General features: G+C 39.7%; 1 protein-coding gene across 19 annotated transcripts in view; it reads right to left on the reverse strand.

The window, feature by feature from the left end:
- Positions 1 to 1,259: 1,259 nt before the first annotated feature.
- Positions 1,260 to 18,459, reverse strand: part of EPB41L2 (erythrocyte membrane protein band 4.1 like 2) — a 195,835-nt gene continuing 178,635 nt past the window's right edge. For all 19 annotated transcript variants that reach the window (XM_059700329.1, XM_059700326.1, XM_059700323.1 and 16 more), the window contains 2 exons: positions 16,382 to 16,492; positions 1,260 to 2,500 (listed from right to left, as the gene is read on the reverse strand). In XM_059700329.1, coding sequence (XP_059556312.1) covers positions 16,388 to 16,492 — 105 coding nt within the window. In that variant the 3' untranslated portion in view covers positions 1,260 to 2,500; positions 16,382 to 16,387. The remainder of the gene's footprint in view (positions 2,501 to 16,381; positions 16,493 to 18,459) is intronic.

The following is an 18,459-nucleotide window of genomic DNA, read 5'->3' on the forward strand; positions in this document are numbered from 1 at the left end:
CTTAATGAAGTTCACACTAGGCAGTAGTTATGGCTAGTTTGTTTCATTGCCAGAGTCTTGGTGGTAATTATGGCATGGACTGTGGTCGATGCCATGAGTAAGTAATGCTACAGGATGTCATAAAGAAAAAACTACTCAAGGTAGTGAAATACCAGCAATCTACCAGCTCTACACATTTTTTAAAAACCTTATTTTTTATCCTGCTGTGACTGTGGAAAGTGCATTTCTTTGTTTCCTGTGTTCTACACAGCATGGCTAGAAGAGTTACGTAAAATAATACTTGTCAAAACCTTGTGCAACTAAAAGGAATTATTGCTTATCACCCACAAGTTATGTTGCTTTTGACTTGATATACAATTAGTACCTGGATGTCTCCCCTTAGTGAACCTTGCAGACCTCCTTTCTTATTCTATCCTTTGGGGTTTTGAAAGCTCAGTTTATAGAGATTATACAGCCGTGGGCAAACTACGGCCCGCGGAGCCGAAAGAGCAGAGGGTTCTCTTGCTCTCCCCTCCGCTCCTTCACCAGCAGCAGTGTTAACATGTATTAGTTCACACAAACACTCCATCCATGCTTTTGTTCCGGCCCTCCGGTCCAGTTTAAGAACCCATTGTGACCCTCGAGTCAAAAAGTTTGCCCACCCCTGGATTATAACATCCTGAGAAATAGTTGGTAATAAATACAAAATATTTAAAAAAACAAGAGCCTTGCTGCTGTAGTCACAGGTGACGTTACCAGCATTGTTCCCCCACAGGTGTTGCAACCTCTCTGGGGCCCCACGCCCTGAGCCAGCCTGAGCCTGACTGACCTCGGCATCTCCTGTCCCACTGGAGCTGCCGCAGACACGCCTCCTGTCGCTGCACCTGTCTTCAACAGTATGGAAAGACACTGTTCAAAATCCCTGGCAAGATCACCCTCTGCTTTAAATACGAATGTTATATATATAAGCTTTCCGATGGAAAATATTTACAGAATCACATTTGATTCCAGAATATTTCTAAGGCTCAGCTCGATTTAGTCAAAGCTGGGGTGGATTATGTAACTAGGCAGGAGGAGTCTGGCATTGTAAACATTAAGTTCACAAACTTTTAACATTGCCTTGGCCACTTGGAATCAGTGATGATGGCAGCATCAAATTATCATAGATCTGAATAACAGACTCTAAAAATGCTACATCCCATAAAATAACAGGACTTCTGACTGGAGATATCCCTTGATTTTATTTTTTTAAACCTTTATAAAAAAAGAAATGACAAGGCTAGAGAATAAACCAACTTTATTTTATAACAGTATTACAGAAAGCAAAATATCATTTAATACAACTTGAAGCTGCTATAAATCTAATCTGGCATCATAACTATACATCAGGTCAAAAGCAAAGGGAAAATGTTCCATACAGTTAATAAGTCCCTATCAGATCTCTGGTGTCAGCTTCAAACAGTCTAGTTTTCTGATGCCCATCCAAACACCACCACAGCCCTGCCCACTCCTCTCCCCTGTGCCCTCAAACCTGTGTGAATCCCACTATCTGAGAGAGACAGACCTGCTCAATAACAAAAGGTCAGTTTCACATGTACACAAGGAGGTTTAATATAAAGCAAGTGTTCTACACAAATGTCCAAATAATGGAAAGTACTGAAATTTGGACATGTTAAGAAAGAAAGCACTAATAAGGTTTTAAGCTGCCTGAATACTTCAGTAGGAGGGAAGACACCGTTGCCTCTTGCTCCTCCCTCCTGTTTCTGGAATGCTGCCGAAGAGCGTGTCTGAGAGGCGTTGGCACTGCAGTGCGGCGGGGTCTCCGCACACAGCACGTGGTCAGTGAGCTGCTGCATAATTCTCCAGTCTGAAGTCTCTGACTTTCTACTAACAGTAAAAAGTCACAGGACTGGAAAGTCAAAAGGGATCCCATAAAAGATATTCCCAATGAATTTCTAAAACATTAGAAAGTTTTTGAGATGTAAGAAATGCTTTTAATCTGTACTAATATTTCTCATACAGTGTATTTACTGCAATTTGAAAACTGTAAATATTTGCTGTAATTGGTGGGAGTTCAGTGGGAATGGGAAGGAGGAAAGACACTACCTAAGTTAGTCACAGCGTTTTCTTTCCGCACAACAGCACCTGTTCCAGTGAACAGCACCTCACCAGCCAGGCTGGCTTTGTTCACTATCATTGGATCATTTGAGTCATAAAAAGCAGGTAGTTGTACACAAAGTAAACAGGAAACAAAACAAAACTCCCTAATTAAAATAAAAAAGGAATAAAGAACCAAGATTACTTAGGAGTGGTTATAAAACAAAACAATATATTAAAATGTGAGGGAACAGAGTAGACCAGAGCTGTTAAGGTAGGGTTTGTTGTTGGCATTTTAACACTTCAGGCTTCTGGTCATTGTTACCAGTCGTAAATTCGCAGGAGTAGTGGTGTGGCATTAAGACTTGAAACGGTCAAAATTCTTCAGGTTCACAAAGTTGAATGTTGTTTAATAAATGGATTTCTAGGAGGAAAAGAGACAAGGCTTAAATATTCAAAGACAGAGGCTTTGAGGAAAAAAAATGTAGGTAACATTCATAAAATTCCAAATCAAGGAAACCACAGTGACTATCTAATTGGCTCCACAGTAAATAATGTTTGCCAGGAGCCATACATGAGACCCTATTCCACCCTTGAGGGCCTTAAATTAAAGTATCTTGAGAACTGACAAGCATATTAGAAACAACTGGCTAGTAAGAATAAACCAAAAGCAAGTAAATCATAAAACACAGGTAATTCATACAGTAAAAATATAAAAAAGAGAAACCAATATAGGTTTTAAAAGTAGATCCAAGTACAGAAGAAAAACAAGTCAATTTTGAATTGAACAGAAAGGGTACTTTACTTCAGGTGTGGAGAATGGAATGGAGGAAAGAGGCCCGGAAGTGAGAAAGTGCCGAGTATTACGAGGGGTGTACAGATGTACGGGGGGGGGAGGGGGGGGCAAGAATGAATGTGAGGAACAGGACAGTGAAGAAATGGACATTACTGAAGCTAAGTAATGGCATGGTGAGTAACTGAAGATAAGGTAAAAAACATTAGGTACATGTTTTAATACCAGACCGAGAAATATGAACTTGAACTAACAGACAAAGAATAAATTCAGAAAGGGTATTCAATAAAAAGATCAACTGCCAATCTACTGCAATGATGCGGACTGGAGTGTGAGAGGAGGGACGACAGAGCAGAGCCGGGGCTGGCCAGTTCAAAGGGGGCATGAGAGGAGGCTGGGTGTGGCTCTCCTCTGGTTCTGAGGAAGGTCTGACATGGCCTGAGATTTACATTTTGACAACATCACTGTGGCTTCAGTATGATGAACAGACTAGAGGTGGAGGGGAGTGAAGATGGGAACACCAGTCTGGAGGCCACTCAGCAGCCCAGGCTGCATGAGGAAGATGACACAGGTCAGAGATGGCTGCTGGAACCAAGGGTCCAGACTACAGAAATCAGGTGGAAGAGACTAGAAAGGCAGTACCAGAGAGTACTTTCAGGTTTGGAGTCCTGAACCTCAAAAACAGAGGTAGAATAAGAGGCTTACAGCCTGGGTGAGGTCTTAGAGCTAGAGATAAGGATTTGTCAGCACAAAGGAACAAGTGAAACCAACAGATGGAATTAGTCTCATGTAAGTAAAACAGAAAAATGAGAGAAAGGAGTCTTGGGAGCCCACAATGAAAGGTAAGTAGGTCGGAGAGGGGACTAAAATAGGAATGGACAGGGAGGCAGACAAAAAATAAGGATGGTGCATTGTCCCTGAAAGAGAGTTTTAAGAAGACAACTTTTCATTTTGTATTTCAGCTTGATTGTAAGTTTTGGTAAAACATAGGTGATTACAGAGGATGGTCGAGAGGTAATTAAGGACCTTTCCAAGACACACTGGTCCCAAATTAAGTCCTGTTTTAATGAAAAATCTCCCCACTGTTTAGATGTATCACAGGTATTATAGCCTCTGATTATTCAGGACAGATTGATTAATCAAATTCATTTTATTCCACCCCGGTGTCTGCTTTGGGCTATTTCATTACTCATTAGTACTTGTGCTTGATTCTAGGCAGTGAAAAATCAATGGAGAAAACACAAAGTTGTCTTTTTTAGGTTAGTAATTATGGGGGGTGGTGAGGAGGGAATGGATAAAACTACCCATTGGATTTGGAAGTTATTTGTGACCTTCAGTCACACTATCTAGCTATCTATTGTTTTTCTTTATGGGCTGTTAGCTATCTCTGTTTTCTTTGCTTAGTAAACATGCATCGTTGTTGAACTCAGCTGCCACTGTGCCTAGCTTATGACATGGAAAATGAACCCCTGAGGTTACAGTGCCTGGAAACCTACAGAGAGAACGAGGTTGAGGATTCTGTTCTCCATTTCCTTTAGGCTCCATGTCACTGAATATGTTTAAAATGAAGTGAAAATTAAACTTGTTTAAAAGTCATTAAATAAACAGAAATCAAGGAATATGTAGGAATTGAATGAAAGAGATCTTGACTTCAAAGAGCTTCAACATTTATTGAAATATATGTAGAGAAAAAGACATAGTCACCCATGTAAAGTCAAGTATCATTTACTTTCATTTATTCATAATCAAACCACTAGAAAGTAAAATAAATCAATTTTTCTGAGAAATAATATAAATGATCATCCAAATAGCTTTCAGAATCAAAAAATTATAGTTATTATAACTTACTGTTAAACACATTTTTCTTGTTCTTTTAAAAAGCAGTAAATTGAGTATAACTCTGAGTTAATTAGATATTCAATGTTTCAGTATCCCCAGTTCCTATTGTCCTAGATGAATAAGGAATAACTTATATGAATTTTTTAAATTTATATGTCCACTCATCTTTCTGACTGCTTTTTGCACTTGAACACATATAGAAATGTATTTCCAAGTAAACATCTAACATTTGAGCTGGGAAGAAGCAAAGATAAGGATGAAATAGCATTAGCCATTTTAATTTCCGTTTTTTTTGGCATGTAGCTGTGAGAAATAAAAACTTAATATTTGCCCATTCTTAAGACTACATTTGGGTCTAAATGATTTATCACATAGCTCAATCAAAGTGAAAACTAGCAACTGGTTCTTTATGTGCAAGCTGTAAAGTTTTAAGGATTCTTTTCTTTTTTTTAAAGCTTAAATTCTACTCATATTCATAGAATTCTTGATATTATTATACAAATTGACAGGAATTAATTACTGGCATTAATTCAACCTGCTTTCACTTTTGACAACATCATAACATTCATACCTGGGGTTTGGATAAGACCATAGCTGTTAAGTATATCGGTTACACTTTATGTATCAGAATTTTGGTCAAGCAAAAAAACCAAACACAAACAAACAAAAAAAAAAACCCCTCAAACCACTGTTTTCATGCTTCAGTTTCCCATCCTTAGACTATACAATGTCAGTGAACATTTCTAACTACTTTACTCACATTCCATAGCCTGTGTCTCCCTCTGTTGGCCAATGTGAGAATTGGTTTCACAAATTTGTAATTAGGTAGCTATTTCTTTCAGCTATTCACAGGTCTAATTCTATGTCCAAACTCTTCATGGAGACATGCCTGTTACCTACTTTGCATTAAGTCCTCATAGAGGGTGAAGAGTGTTTTTACCTTCCGCAGTGTGCTGTGATGAGCAGTGGGAAATCAGTCAAGTAAGCACAGAAGTTCTAACCTCATCTGAAAAGCACAATCTCCGTTTCCAGACACAAGGGATTCACATCGTGCATCTCAATCTTGAGCACACTCTACTCCAGAAATTGATTCAGTGAGTTGCAAATGTGCCCTTTTAAAAAAGCATTTGATCCAAACCACTGGAAACACTGGCTTTTAATAGTAAAGACTCATTGATTTCTTCAGGCCAAATTTCAATGGGTTTTCTTTAAAGCTGACAGTTGTTTTTCTATTAGAATCTTTATGCCTGACACATTGATGTGACTCTACTTAAGGAATTACTACCGCCAAGCAACTTTAGAAAACCTTGTCAATTTCACCTCATTTTGAAACATGATTGTTTTATACAATTTGGTTTGACTTGTTGTTCACTTAGCTTTATATCATAGCTGCAACCTCAGAAACATTTTGTACAAAAATAAATGTTTTTAAAATGAGTCCTGTGTCAAGAACATTGGTGGGAGTTATTATTTGAAAGTTTCCAATCATGAATTCTTGCAAAGCAATGTGATGTGAATTCACACTGACAGAGAGTCAGTCCTGGCCAGTCATTGACGGCATGATTTGGGTGAGAGACTCCAACTTTCTAGGTCTGAAGTCCTCATCTACATCATAGTAAGAACTAATTCAGGTAATAAATGGCAAAGTTCTCAAATAAAGCTGGGCACACAGTAGACATTCTATCAATGTTAGCTAATATTCTTTTTATAGATTTTCATACATTGTATTTCACTCCTAGTTATGCTTTCAAATAAAATACAATTCTGCTCTGAAAGCTAGAGATGTGCAGTTCAGTTTCTCCATTAAGAATTGCCTGGAGCAGTGTAATAGTTCCTCACAGGGTACTTCATCTGATCTAGCACCCTTTCATCCATCTTACCTACTCCTGACGAATAAAACTTACCGAAGAACAGTGCCCCTCCCAAACTCAAATCCCCAGTGCAGATGCGCTGCAGAGCGAAGTCTAAACTAAGGTTCTAACACGAATGGAAGACCCTCTGCAATTTGCTTTTGACAAATCTTTCTGGGTCTGCTGGGAACTCCACACAAAGCTACGGTGCAGGAATTGCTCTTCCTGATATCTATCCCATTGTTTTCTACAGGTTCCTTCCTCTCTCCCCATATGTTCAAACCCTCCCCAGCGCCCTGCACAGGGAGCTTTCCTGCTACTGTGGCAGGGAGGTCTTCTGATCTGCAAACTCAAACAGCCCCTTCTATCAACCTGCATAGCTCTTCATTCAGGCTTCTCTGGAAAACTACGAATTTTTTACCCTATATGCCATTTATATACACATTCCTGTACTTTTGACTTTCTTATACTAACTGTAATAGTACCTTGAACATGTATGTCCACAATATATACTAATGAATCTATGAGCTACAGCAATGGGGACTAATCTTCAAGTTGAGCAGAGAACAGAGGCTTGGGGAGGAAAAAACAGAACTGCACTACATCTCTGGGAAGAAAGCACTACTGCCTGTCTTCACCATTACTTTCATCTGCCGATTTAAGTGAAAAATTCTGGGTTCATTTTTCTGAATAACTGTCTCTGTGAAATCCCAGGAGGACTCTTACTTCTTCAAAAATACTGGTTTTCCCAAACGTCTGAAGCTTTGACAGAGATTTCTAAGAGTAGTTATTATCTGGCCGGAAAGCTAAGGTAAGGTCTTCTGGTTCATTCTGCCACATTCAAATCTACTGGGAACTTGCCATGAAAGCATTTTATAAAATCTTCAAGCTCCTTTTACATAACAAATGCACTACAGTTAAGGTTCTGTTCCATATGCTTTACTCCAGCTAAGCCTTTGCAAATCCTAGGTTCATAAGATAAGTAGAGATAGAAGGCATTTCTCTGTAGCATCAAATAAAAAGTGTACTTGTAAATACTAACAAAACCCTTATCTTTCAGAAAACCATCTTTGAAGCATTTATGAACAGAACTTGCTAAGTTTTCATTTAATATTTTCTTTATAGAAAGGTTAGTCAGAATCAAAAGAATTCATCTCTATCCTCAATTCTCTGACTTATTAGTTTACCTTTTTTCTTACATCTTCAAAATCCAGTATGTTATTTTATATCGGAAGCACATCTCCACTTAGAACAGGCACATTTCAAATGCCCAACAGCCCAGTAGTACTGGCTACCACACTGAACGGAACAGGTCTAGATTCCCACTGGCTCTAATGCTAGCTGAACTATTTTGATGCATGAGTTAAATAAACATGGGGCTAACATGTCCTTGGAATGTAATCCTCACGAGGACTGGAGCACCTTAAAAACACACACACATACATATACACACAAACTTATCAGTTGCCATAGCAAAATTCCCTCCTACTGCCCCACACAAATTTACATGTTCAAAAAATAGTACCTGGGATGCCGAACATCAGAGAAGTTCTTGAGACTAATGAAGTTATATTTAGCTCCACGCGTGGATGGTATTTCATGACTCTTGAGTGTAATTACCTATGGCAAATGATTTTACTCTCTAGGATTCTGTTTCCTCATAAGAGAGGGCGGGGTGAGAAGATTATATATTAAAGTATATATTCTTCATAACCACTTCCTCTACCCACCTCAGAGGCCAGGCGGGTAACAGACTAGTAGGGAGACCAGGTACCAACGACCTCAACATAAAAGATGCTGGCGACTTGGAGTGCTCCTCCCTGTCTAAGGGTGGCAGCCCCTACGAGCCACAGGAGCCGTGAGAGAAAGCAGGCACCATGTTAGACCTTCCAACGTTTCTAAATGGCGTAAGTATTCATAATTAATTCAAACTCTAAAAAATACTGCTTTGTCCAAAAAAGAAAATTCCAGATATGGCCTGCATGCATTCCCTTTGTAGATTTTGTCTTGCCCTTCTCCCCCTTGTTTTATTAACCCTAAATACTAATGTACTAATGAAAAAGTGGGGGAAACATGCAGCGTTTGTATGGGATTAATAACCTTAACAAATTTATAAGAAAGAAAAGATAATAAACATCTGAATAGGAAAACAGACAAAGGACACAAACTGGCAATTCAGAGAGATGCAATGTGGGTGTGTATGTGTATGTGTATTTCAATCTCACTAGCAATAAAAAAAAACAACAATTAAAAATGCTCTTTCCCCACAATTTTAAAAGAAGAGGGAAATACTCTTTCCTCACCAGATTGGCAGATTTTTTTAAACTGTATAATCTTGAGTGCTGACAAGAGCATGGGGGACAGGGACACTCATAAACTGCTAGTGGGAGTCTAGCTCAGTGACACACCTACTCTAATTTTAGAAAATACTTGCCCTGGAGAAACAATGAATTTAATGTACAAAAATGTAAACACAAGTATGATATTTGTAGGTGTATCTATAACTATGAAAACTGAGGAATAAACTAAATAACCATTAGTAGAGGTTAAGTAAACCATCAAGCACCCATTCAACAGCTGTTGAAAAAGGATGAGGTAATGACAAGGAAATTTATCTACAATGTACTGTTAAGTGGGGAGGAGGGGGGGGAAGCAAGATAAATATAGAGTTGACAGTCCCAGCCTACATAAATTGAGGTGTGAGTGCGTGTGTGTGTGAGTGTATGTGTTCACACATACGCACTGTGAAAAGGAATTAGCTCTCTCTAGGAGCAAAGAAATTATGGATCACGTACACTTTCAACTGCCTTTTCCTTTTTAAAAACTATAACCTCCTCTGTTTTACTATTAGGGGTGTGAGGGGGGAAGTAAACACTGTAAAGATAGGTTCACTTGCAAAAACAACAGTTGGTGATTTTGTCCAAGAGCAAACCCTGGGGAATTAGTGGCTACCAGGTGCTAATGCCTGCATGACGCAATGGCACCAGCGCCTCTTTGGTCAGGTAGTTCAAATACATTGCATATGACTCATTGATAGCACCTGCCAGATTTATAAATATTAAAACTGAACATTCCAGAGCATCCAGAGTAAAAACTGGCTATGCCTAAACCTCACTAAATCCAAAATGGCTTTTTATTTCTATGTATAAGAGATCTTCATTCTGGTTTAATCTATATTCAAAGCTAAGTTGTAATAAAATGCTAATTTTAGGAATGAGACTTGTACAACTAGGCAAACAGAATACAATAAAAATGCAACATGTTTGATATGCCTGCAAACCTCCTGGCTCCTGAATTGAAGCTAGTCACCTGGAAGTCCATAGGCTTGTGTTCCTTTTCAGGGACAGGGTGATGCCACCCGTAAACGAGTAGCTCATGATTAGCCTGAGCTCGGTTCAGCCAATATGGTTTTCTCCTGTCCGATCAGTTAGATAGCTAATGCTAATTGCCTACTTGGCTTGTGAGTTCATTTTGAAAAATACAGACATCACCCTAAGGTTGAAATGTTGGTTTGAACACAGTGTTATCTTGTTTAGAAATTGGTGTTCATAGATGCTCAATAAGCACAGAAAGCAAAACCACTAATTTAGTTACGTGTTTATTATGGTTTGGGGATTGGGACTCAGGGTTTATCTAACAGGTTCCAAGGAATGATGGATTTGCCAAGCTTTTAGCAATCACAGCACTAGCTCTGGTGGCGCTGTGAAACTTAACGCAATGCTCTCCATCGTCTCAGATGAAGACAGGCAGAGCAGACATAAAGGCCAAAGGCCCAATTACTGTTTTCCAGATTCCTGAAAGCAGTCTCCGTGTGAAATCCCTTTTCCTCAACCTGCTGCAGGGCTTCATCCCTACTTCTTGACTGAAGAACTCTGACAAAGCCCCCAGGTTGTACCAACAAATTCAAAGGACACATTCACTTCATTTCTTTGCCATATTTAATACTTGATTACTCTCTCCTTCTTAAAGTTATCCTCTTCTTGCTATTTTCATGACATCCTTTCTCCCTGTTTTCTTCCTACCTCTGGCTCCTCCTCTTCTATGTCCTCGGCTCCCCAGATCACAACACTCTGACCTGGCCTTGGGTGAGCTCAAACCAAAGGCTTCATCAGATGACCTCCAAATCTCCTCCTGATCCGAAGCCTGCTGTGCTCTCTCAACTCTTTGCTACCTCCTGGACCTCTCCATCTATATGCTTTTTTAAAAAAAATATATATATATTTTATTGATTTTTTACAGAGAGGAAGGGAGAGGGATAGAGAGTTAGAAACATCGATGAGAGAGAAACATCGATCAGCTGCCTCCTGCACACTCCCTACTGGGGATGTGCCTGCAACCAAGGTACAGGCCCTTGACCAGAATCGAACCTGGGACCCTTGAGTCCGCAGGCCAACGCTCTATTCATTGAGCCAAACCGGTTAGGGCGTAGACGCTTCTTAAAGTCAACATCTCTGGGATAGAAAATCTTCATGTTTATTTGACTCTTAAGACCAAAAACGGATTCATGGCTGACTTTATGTGTTACAAAAGGTTCTTACAACCTGCCTTGGAAACAAACTCTTCTGTAAATTTCATTATCACCCCAAGTTTACAGATGGCAGAACTGAAGTAGAGATGAAATAACCTACCCAGGTCAGAGAACAATGAAGTAGATTTTAACCCAGCAAATCTGCTATGCTACACTTTATGCTACACCATCTGGTAAATTTCCATTTACCCATAGTGTGTATGTGTAATATGGGGCCTTACAGACTCACTTCCAAGCTTCCTCCATAATTCCTGTGACAGTTGGTTCCTCCTACATAGTACACAGAACAAAAGATATACTTTTGCTTTAAGATAGAGCAGAGGACTGGCGATACTGCACATGCTATGTGAGAAAATAAACACGTATTCCGCGACTGCAATGACAGGAACCACCAACTCATTTGCCCAAGCTATCCACCTGGGCATTATCTGGGAGTTTTCCTCTGCTCACCCACCTACTCAACTTACTAACTTCCATACCTTCATGCAATCACCCAGTCACAGACCTCTACCTAATTGCTATCCCTCAAATACATGAGGAGTACCCATAGCTTTTCAGGATAAAGATTAGCCTCTTTGGCTTGGCTCATAAGGCTCTATAACAGTGGTTCTCAACCTTCCTAATGCCGCGACCCTTTAATACAGTTCCTCATGTTGTGATGACCCGCAACCATAAAATTATTTTTGTTGCTACTTCATAACTGAAGTAGTAATTTCAAGTAGTAATTTTGCTACTGTTATGAATCATAATGTAAATATCTGATATGCTATGTTTTCCAATGGTTGCGACCCACAGGTTGAGAACCACTGCTCTATAAGATCAAGCCTCTGCCTCCCTGCTCCTGTCATCTCCCTTCACTCTCCTGCAAGTGGTCTGCAATCCAGCTACACCTGACCTTGTGAGATTCCTAGAGTGTCAAGTTCACAGCACCATAACCCGTCTGGAATGCCCCCTTCCATGCCTTTCTTCACCGAGCTGACTCCTACTCACCTGGAAGCTCAAGGGAGAGGCCCCATTATGGTTATTTTAGAGACCTTGCCTTTCTGTTCCCACTCAACTCAGTTGAGAACATATAAACTTGAAACTATTCTGCTACCACTGATTTACTGTCTGTGAGTGTGACCTTGTTTGATTTGAAACCTCCATGGCGAAACAGGAAAAGGTATCTGATGGGCACTCCACTGATATTTGTATAATGAGCAAATACATGAAAAAAATGAGTAGATGGTTGCGTCTTCGGCTGTTCACTGCTTCCAGATGAAAAGGAGGCATCTTCACTTTTACCCTACATCAAGGATTGCTCCAGAAGTCAGAGGCTCATTAAAGTCTGGGTTCAGAGAGCTCATGGTGCCAACTGAAGTGAGTCACGAGCTCCCCGCCTGGGCCCATTCTTTTTGAGGCCACACACCCACCCCACCAAGCCTGCATTCTTCTTCCTCCTGACCAGGACTGCCTGAACACCAATCCAGTGGGGACAGGTCAGTGACATTGTGCCCATTTGAGGGCTTACAAATATGCATTTATGACAAACTGACAGGATGGACTAGTCCATAAGAGGACATAAAGAAAAGGTTACAAAGGTTTAGTGAAGTTCTGCTCTGAAGTCTGTGTTTTCTTTTTCATGGTGTCTGAATTAAGCTCTTCTCTGCCTCACAGCTGGCCAACCCCTGCTGAGATGGCAGACATGCAGGTTCTGTCCATGCAGGCTGTCCTTTGTCCATCTTTCTGTCTGTTCCGCCCCCACCTTGCAGTACTTGATGAAAAGCTCAGAACTACTCCAAAGGGAGAGGTCAGATCAGGAGGAGAGTTTTCTACATCTGACAAGGGGAGCCAGGGCAGACACACAGTTATTTACTCTCTCTGACGTTCAGATACTGTCTGGGTCCTGCTCTTTGCCTCAGCACACCTGCTGCTTCTGTGAGATCCTGGGAGTGCAAACACACTCTCCTCTTGATTGTCACCAGCTAAGGGAATTTTTCAAGAACAAGCTGCAGCCAGAGGGGGTGGAGATGCTAAAATGACTTAAGGCACTGAGGTAACTCCTATTCTTCCTTCAGATATCAACTCAAATGTTGTTTCTCAAGTTACAATTGGTTAAATTTATAATAGTTCAACTCTGTCTGTTTCTTCTACAAGTTTGACTATTTCAATCCTCAATGCCTAGCCCTACCCTAGCATATTTTTTGATGCTCAAATATTTTTTGAATGGATAAATTTTCCCAAATCTAGTTTGTTCATCTTATATGTGAGTTTATACTTTAACTTCATATATATGTTTAACCAGTTGCTTATAAGAGATGACCTCAAAGACAGGCAAACTTCAAAGGCTGTGTGTGTGTGTGTGTGTGTGTGTGTCTCCCAATGCAAAAATAAATTAAGGTACAAGGAATAACTGATATAACTAATTAATGCATTTTAACTTATTAAATGCCACAAAGGAAGGTGGGGGTGTTGGTAATATTCACAGTGATCACTACCGATTCAAAGAATTTAGAGAAGAAATACCCACTCATTATCTTATTATACCCTTATAATAAGTCCTACGAGTTTGTTGTTTTTTTTAAAAAGGGGTAGATTTAACCATCCCCACTGATTTGTATAATGTCACATAGTTTGAGATCTGACAAGATTAAATCATAATATTTGACCGTCTGACTCCCAGCTAAGGTGTTCTCAATCTTCCATATATAAAACTATCAGAAAAGTACATCTCAAAAATAAGATCAACATTTACCATATTATACACCACATTTATTCAGGTATCTAGATAATGTGTTAAAATTTTAACTGATTTCTGCTTATAGCCCCTTTGTCCACCTGTGTTAAAAATAGCATGTAGCCGAAACCGGTTTGGCTCAGTGGATAGAGCATCAGCCTGCGAACTGAAGGGTCCCAGGTTCGATTCCGGTCAAGGGCATGTACCTGGGTTGCGGGCACATCCCCAGTAGGAGATGTGCAGGAGGCAGCTGATCGATGTTTCTAACTCTCTATCCCTCTCTCTTCCTCTCTGTAAAAAAATCAATAAAATATATTTTTTAAAAAATAGCATGTAAATAAATAAAGGGTAAAGTTGCTAGGTATTAGACAATCTAGAAAAGGCAATTGTATCTGCCTATACCAGCAACAGCAAGAAAAGATTTATAAGACCTCTCTCTGGGTAAAATAATCATACAATTTCATTGAAAGAAATTAAAGAAGACCTACATAAGTAGAGAGATATTTTATGTTTGTAGAAAAGAAGACAATATCATAAAGATATAGTTTTTATTATACTGAGCTAAAGAGTGGGTGTAATTCCAATTAAAATACCAGAAGGTTTATCTTAGAACCTAATAATCTGACTTTGAAATTTATATGACATAAAAAGAGCCCAGAACAGCCAAGATACTCCTGAAGAAAAAGAACACAATTAGGGAGACATGGCCTAGCAGATATCAAGATCATTTTAGAACTACAGTGAATAAGACAGCATGGCACTGGAATAGGGATGGACACATGGACGGATGGAAATGAGAGCGCTCAGAAACACACCCATGCATACAAGAAACTGGATACATGACCTGCAAATTAGAGGGCGAAAAGATGGGCTCTTCAATAAACTATAATGGCACGCTGGCTACTTATACAGAAAACAAATGGATCACTGTTTCTCATCACACAGGAAAAACAATTTCGGATGATTTAAGAAATGATATGTGAAAGGCAACATTAAAATCGCAGGATCAAAAATATCTTTAATATTTCAGGGTATGAAAAAAACATAAGCCATAAAGGAAAGCTTGATAACTCAACTATATTAACTATATTAATAACTAAATTCAATGTATTAATAACTATAGTGGAGTAATTAATAATAAAAGGCAAACCAGAACACATAAAATTGACAAAGGATTAATATCCAGAATCTGTCCATACTCAATAAGAACAAGAAAGGTATCTATTGCAAAAGTTAAAAACTTAAAGGGGAGGCTGCGCAATGACGGAACTCCTCACTCTGCGATGAAAAAGCACGTGGCCTTGCTACAGGCGGAGTGTTCTGTGCCCAGCCACCCCTAGATTAACCAAAGAACTTATATGCATATGCGCATAACTCATGGGCATAGTGAGGGGGGCAAGGCGGGATGGAGGGGTCAATGGGGAAAAAAGGGGCATTTGTAATACTTTGAACAATAAAAATAAGTTGAAAAAAACAAATAAAAAATAAAATCCATATATAATTATGAACATTTAATAATTTCATTAAGAAATCTTTAGCCCAACTTTTAATAGCTATATTTAGTCATCACATAATGATGATAGCAGAAGGTACAACCAACTCTACTGTTGGCCATTTAGGTTGTTTCCAATTTTTTGCTAGTATACATAAAAATATTATAAATACATTTGTAATCTTCATACATATCTCTGATTATTTAAGATATAGTTTTTAAAGTGGTATAAATGGTAGGCATGTTTAATGTAAGTTTTTGCCAAATTGTCCTCCAGGAAATATTACTAATTTATACAGCAGCATATGAATATATTTTTCCTCCCACAACCTCCCCAACACTGGTTAAAAACATAAACTTTGGCAGATTTATAAGTGAAAACTTGTACACTGCATTTTTCATTGATATTGATTTAAGCAACAGTGATGCTGAACATTTTTGTTTATGTTCACTTAGTGTCTATGTGGTTTACTTGCTTAATCCTCTGCCCATTTTTCTACTGAAGAGTTTACATTTTTTGATGGCACATAAGAGTTCTTAATATATTCAGGATACTAATCCTTTCTCTGCCAGGCATGTTAAACATTGTCATTTATTCTTTACTTTTGTTTTTGTTAGTTTGCTTAAAGTTATACATAATCAAAGAAATCTCTTCCTTTCATGGTTCATTCTCTGACATACCATTACTAATGCCTATATTAAAGGAATTTAACTCGGCTCTCCCATTGCGCCTCTTGCAATAAAATCCCTCATCTAAATGAAGACAACATCACCTTCTCAAAGGGTCATTGTGAACATTAATTAAGATAACTGTACTCGTGTGCTTTTAAACAGTAAAGCAACTTATCAATGTCAGTTACTAGCAGCCCTCAATACCTGCCAGTTATTAACACCAAATGCCCTGTGGTGGAAAGCTTATAATTCTACCCAGGCAACCTGAGCAGATGGACTTGGGAATAACAGTCTGGAAAATCAAATAGGACGACAGGAGAAAGACACTGTGACATAGAAGCCCCTTTCACATCCCTCAGCAGGTTCAGAACCACAGAACAGTCACGAGGAGCCCGGACAGCACAGGCTCTCTTACCTTGACTTACTCTTCCCCTTCGTCCAACTCAGTTTCCTTGTGCACCACCACTCTTGTGACCGACATGTCGGGGTGCTGCTCTCTGGCTTCCCTGATGGCCTGGGCCAGCGCCTGCCAGGGTCAGGAGAGAACACTGTCAGTGGAGGAAAGGGCTCCTTCTCAAGGTGGCCAAACACATACCTGCTGAGCACCTGGGATTTCGCCTCTGCTCTTTGAGGAAGCAGGAAGACTTGAAATGGGCTCACTGTTCCTTTTAGAGGCTGCTTCTCATTTCCCCAGAGTCCCCATTTGTCCAGGCTACTTTCAGATAATAACACATGTGGAAGAAGCAGGCTGGCTCTGAATCCCAGCCGTGCCCTCACCACAAGACCTGGGAAACGGATCTGCTCTGACCTTAGCATTCTCACCTATCACCTGAGATTAAATGCCCAGGCTAAAGAGAGCATGTTCAGGTCTGTTGTAAGGATAGAAGGGATGGTGTACAGCATAGAGCTTACCCTGCACACTCAAGGACACTTGCTATTGACCAACTGCTTGAAACCCCAAGGTGCAGGACTAGGTCTCACGCACCTCTGCCCTCTTTGGGCTCTCAGTAAGTGTTTGAGTAAAATGTTTGTTGAACTGAAAAATGTTGCAGTAAAAATATCTATAAACTTTTAGGGCACAGAACAATGAAAACCCACAAATGATAGTGACATACAATCAGTACAGTTTGAGACCAGAGTAGACAGATCCCTACTTTACAACTGAAAACAGTGAAGGAGCAAAGGTTAACGGGTCTTTCCTGCCGGGGCTGCAGGGCAGGAGTGGGCCTCAGGGTGTCCTCCCACTAGTTCTCTCTGGACCTGTTGTGAACAGCAATAAGGTTTCCTGCAATGTATCAGAAAGTGCTGTGGCAAATGGAAAGATCCTATTTTTTGGAGGGGAAAGATTTTTAAAGAAAAGTACAAGAAAACACCAAAGAAGAACACTAAAAATCGAGGACAGATCTCTGAAACAAAGAAATTCTACCAGGCTAGAGAGCACCCTACCTCATAAGGAAAATATACTTCTAGGAAAAGCATTTTGGTTCCTGTTGCTGTCAACTGCCTAAGGGGACAACTGCATTTTTTGTTTGGAATATAGTTTCTGTCAGCCAGAAGGTTACTGAGCAAAACCCTGAGCCTCATTCCACACAAAAGAGGTAAGCTACAAAAGAAGAAATTGTTTTTACACCAAAAAACTTTTGCACAGAAGCCTGAAAGACACTTAGGGGTGCTTAAGTTTTCACTAGGGGACAATCTCTCACACCCCACCTGTGTCAGGACAAAAGCAAAGTCAGACAGGGACCAGCCTCCAACATGAGTAGCAGCTCCACTGCTTGTCTGGTAAGCAAGGCAGGAGAACCAGAGGGCAAGAGTGGAGTGGGGTGAAGAGCAGGGCTCTTATCCCAAAGAAGGTCAGAAGGTGCTTCTGCGTATGGACCACAATTCGAACAGGAGTTTACATGTGTTCAGAGGGAAGAAGGAGACCAGGACGATCAAAATTATCTACCCATGTTGGTCTGTGGAACCCTAATTGGGAAGGACTGGAGCTTTGATGGAAGTCAAATGTAGCCACAGGCAACTTATCGGATACTTTTAAGTTTATGTTCACTCCAAAGACTACATTAAAACAGTGTAAATGTTAAAGCGAAATACAAATTATGTTCATGGGTAAGTAACACATGTAAAACATGCTTTAATTAGAAAAGTAGACAGGCCTAGGCCGGGTAGCTCCATTGGGTAGAGAGTAGTCCCATACACCAAGGTTGTGGGTTTAGTCCCCAGTCAGGGCACCTACAAGAATCAACCAATGAATACATAAGTAAGTGGAACAACAATATTCTCTCTCTCTCTCTCTCTCTCTCTCTACCTATCTCTATCTCTTTCAAAATCACTTAATAAATTAAAAAATTAGCAAGTAGAGAAACTAAAAAACTGCTAGTCATCTTTAGTCAAAATCAGTTTGCCATTAGTTTCTTTCATTTCATGATATTAGACATGAAATTAAACACTTTAAATGTTAATTTATTATGGTAATAATAGACTGTGAGAAAA

This window comes from Myotis daubentonii, chromosome 6, assembly GCF_963259705.1.
Source record: "Myotis daubentonii chromosome 6, mMyoDau2.1, whole genome shotgun sequence".
NCBI lineage: Eukaryota > Metazoa > Chordata > Mammalia > Chiroptera > Vespertilionidae > Myotis > Myotis daubentonii.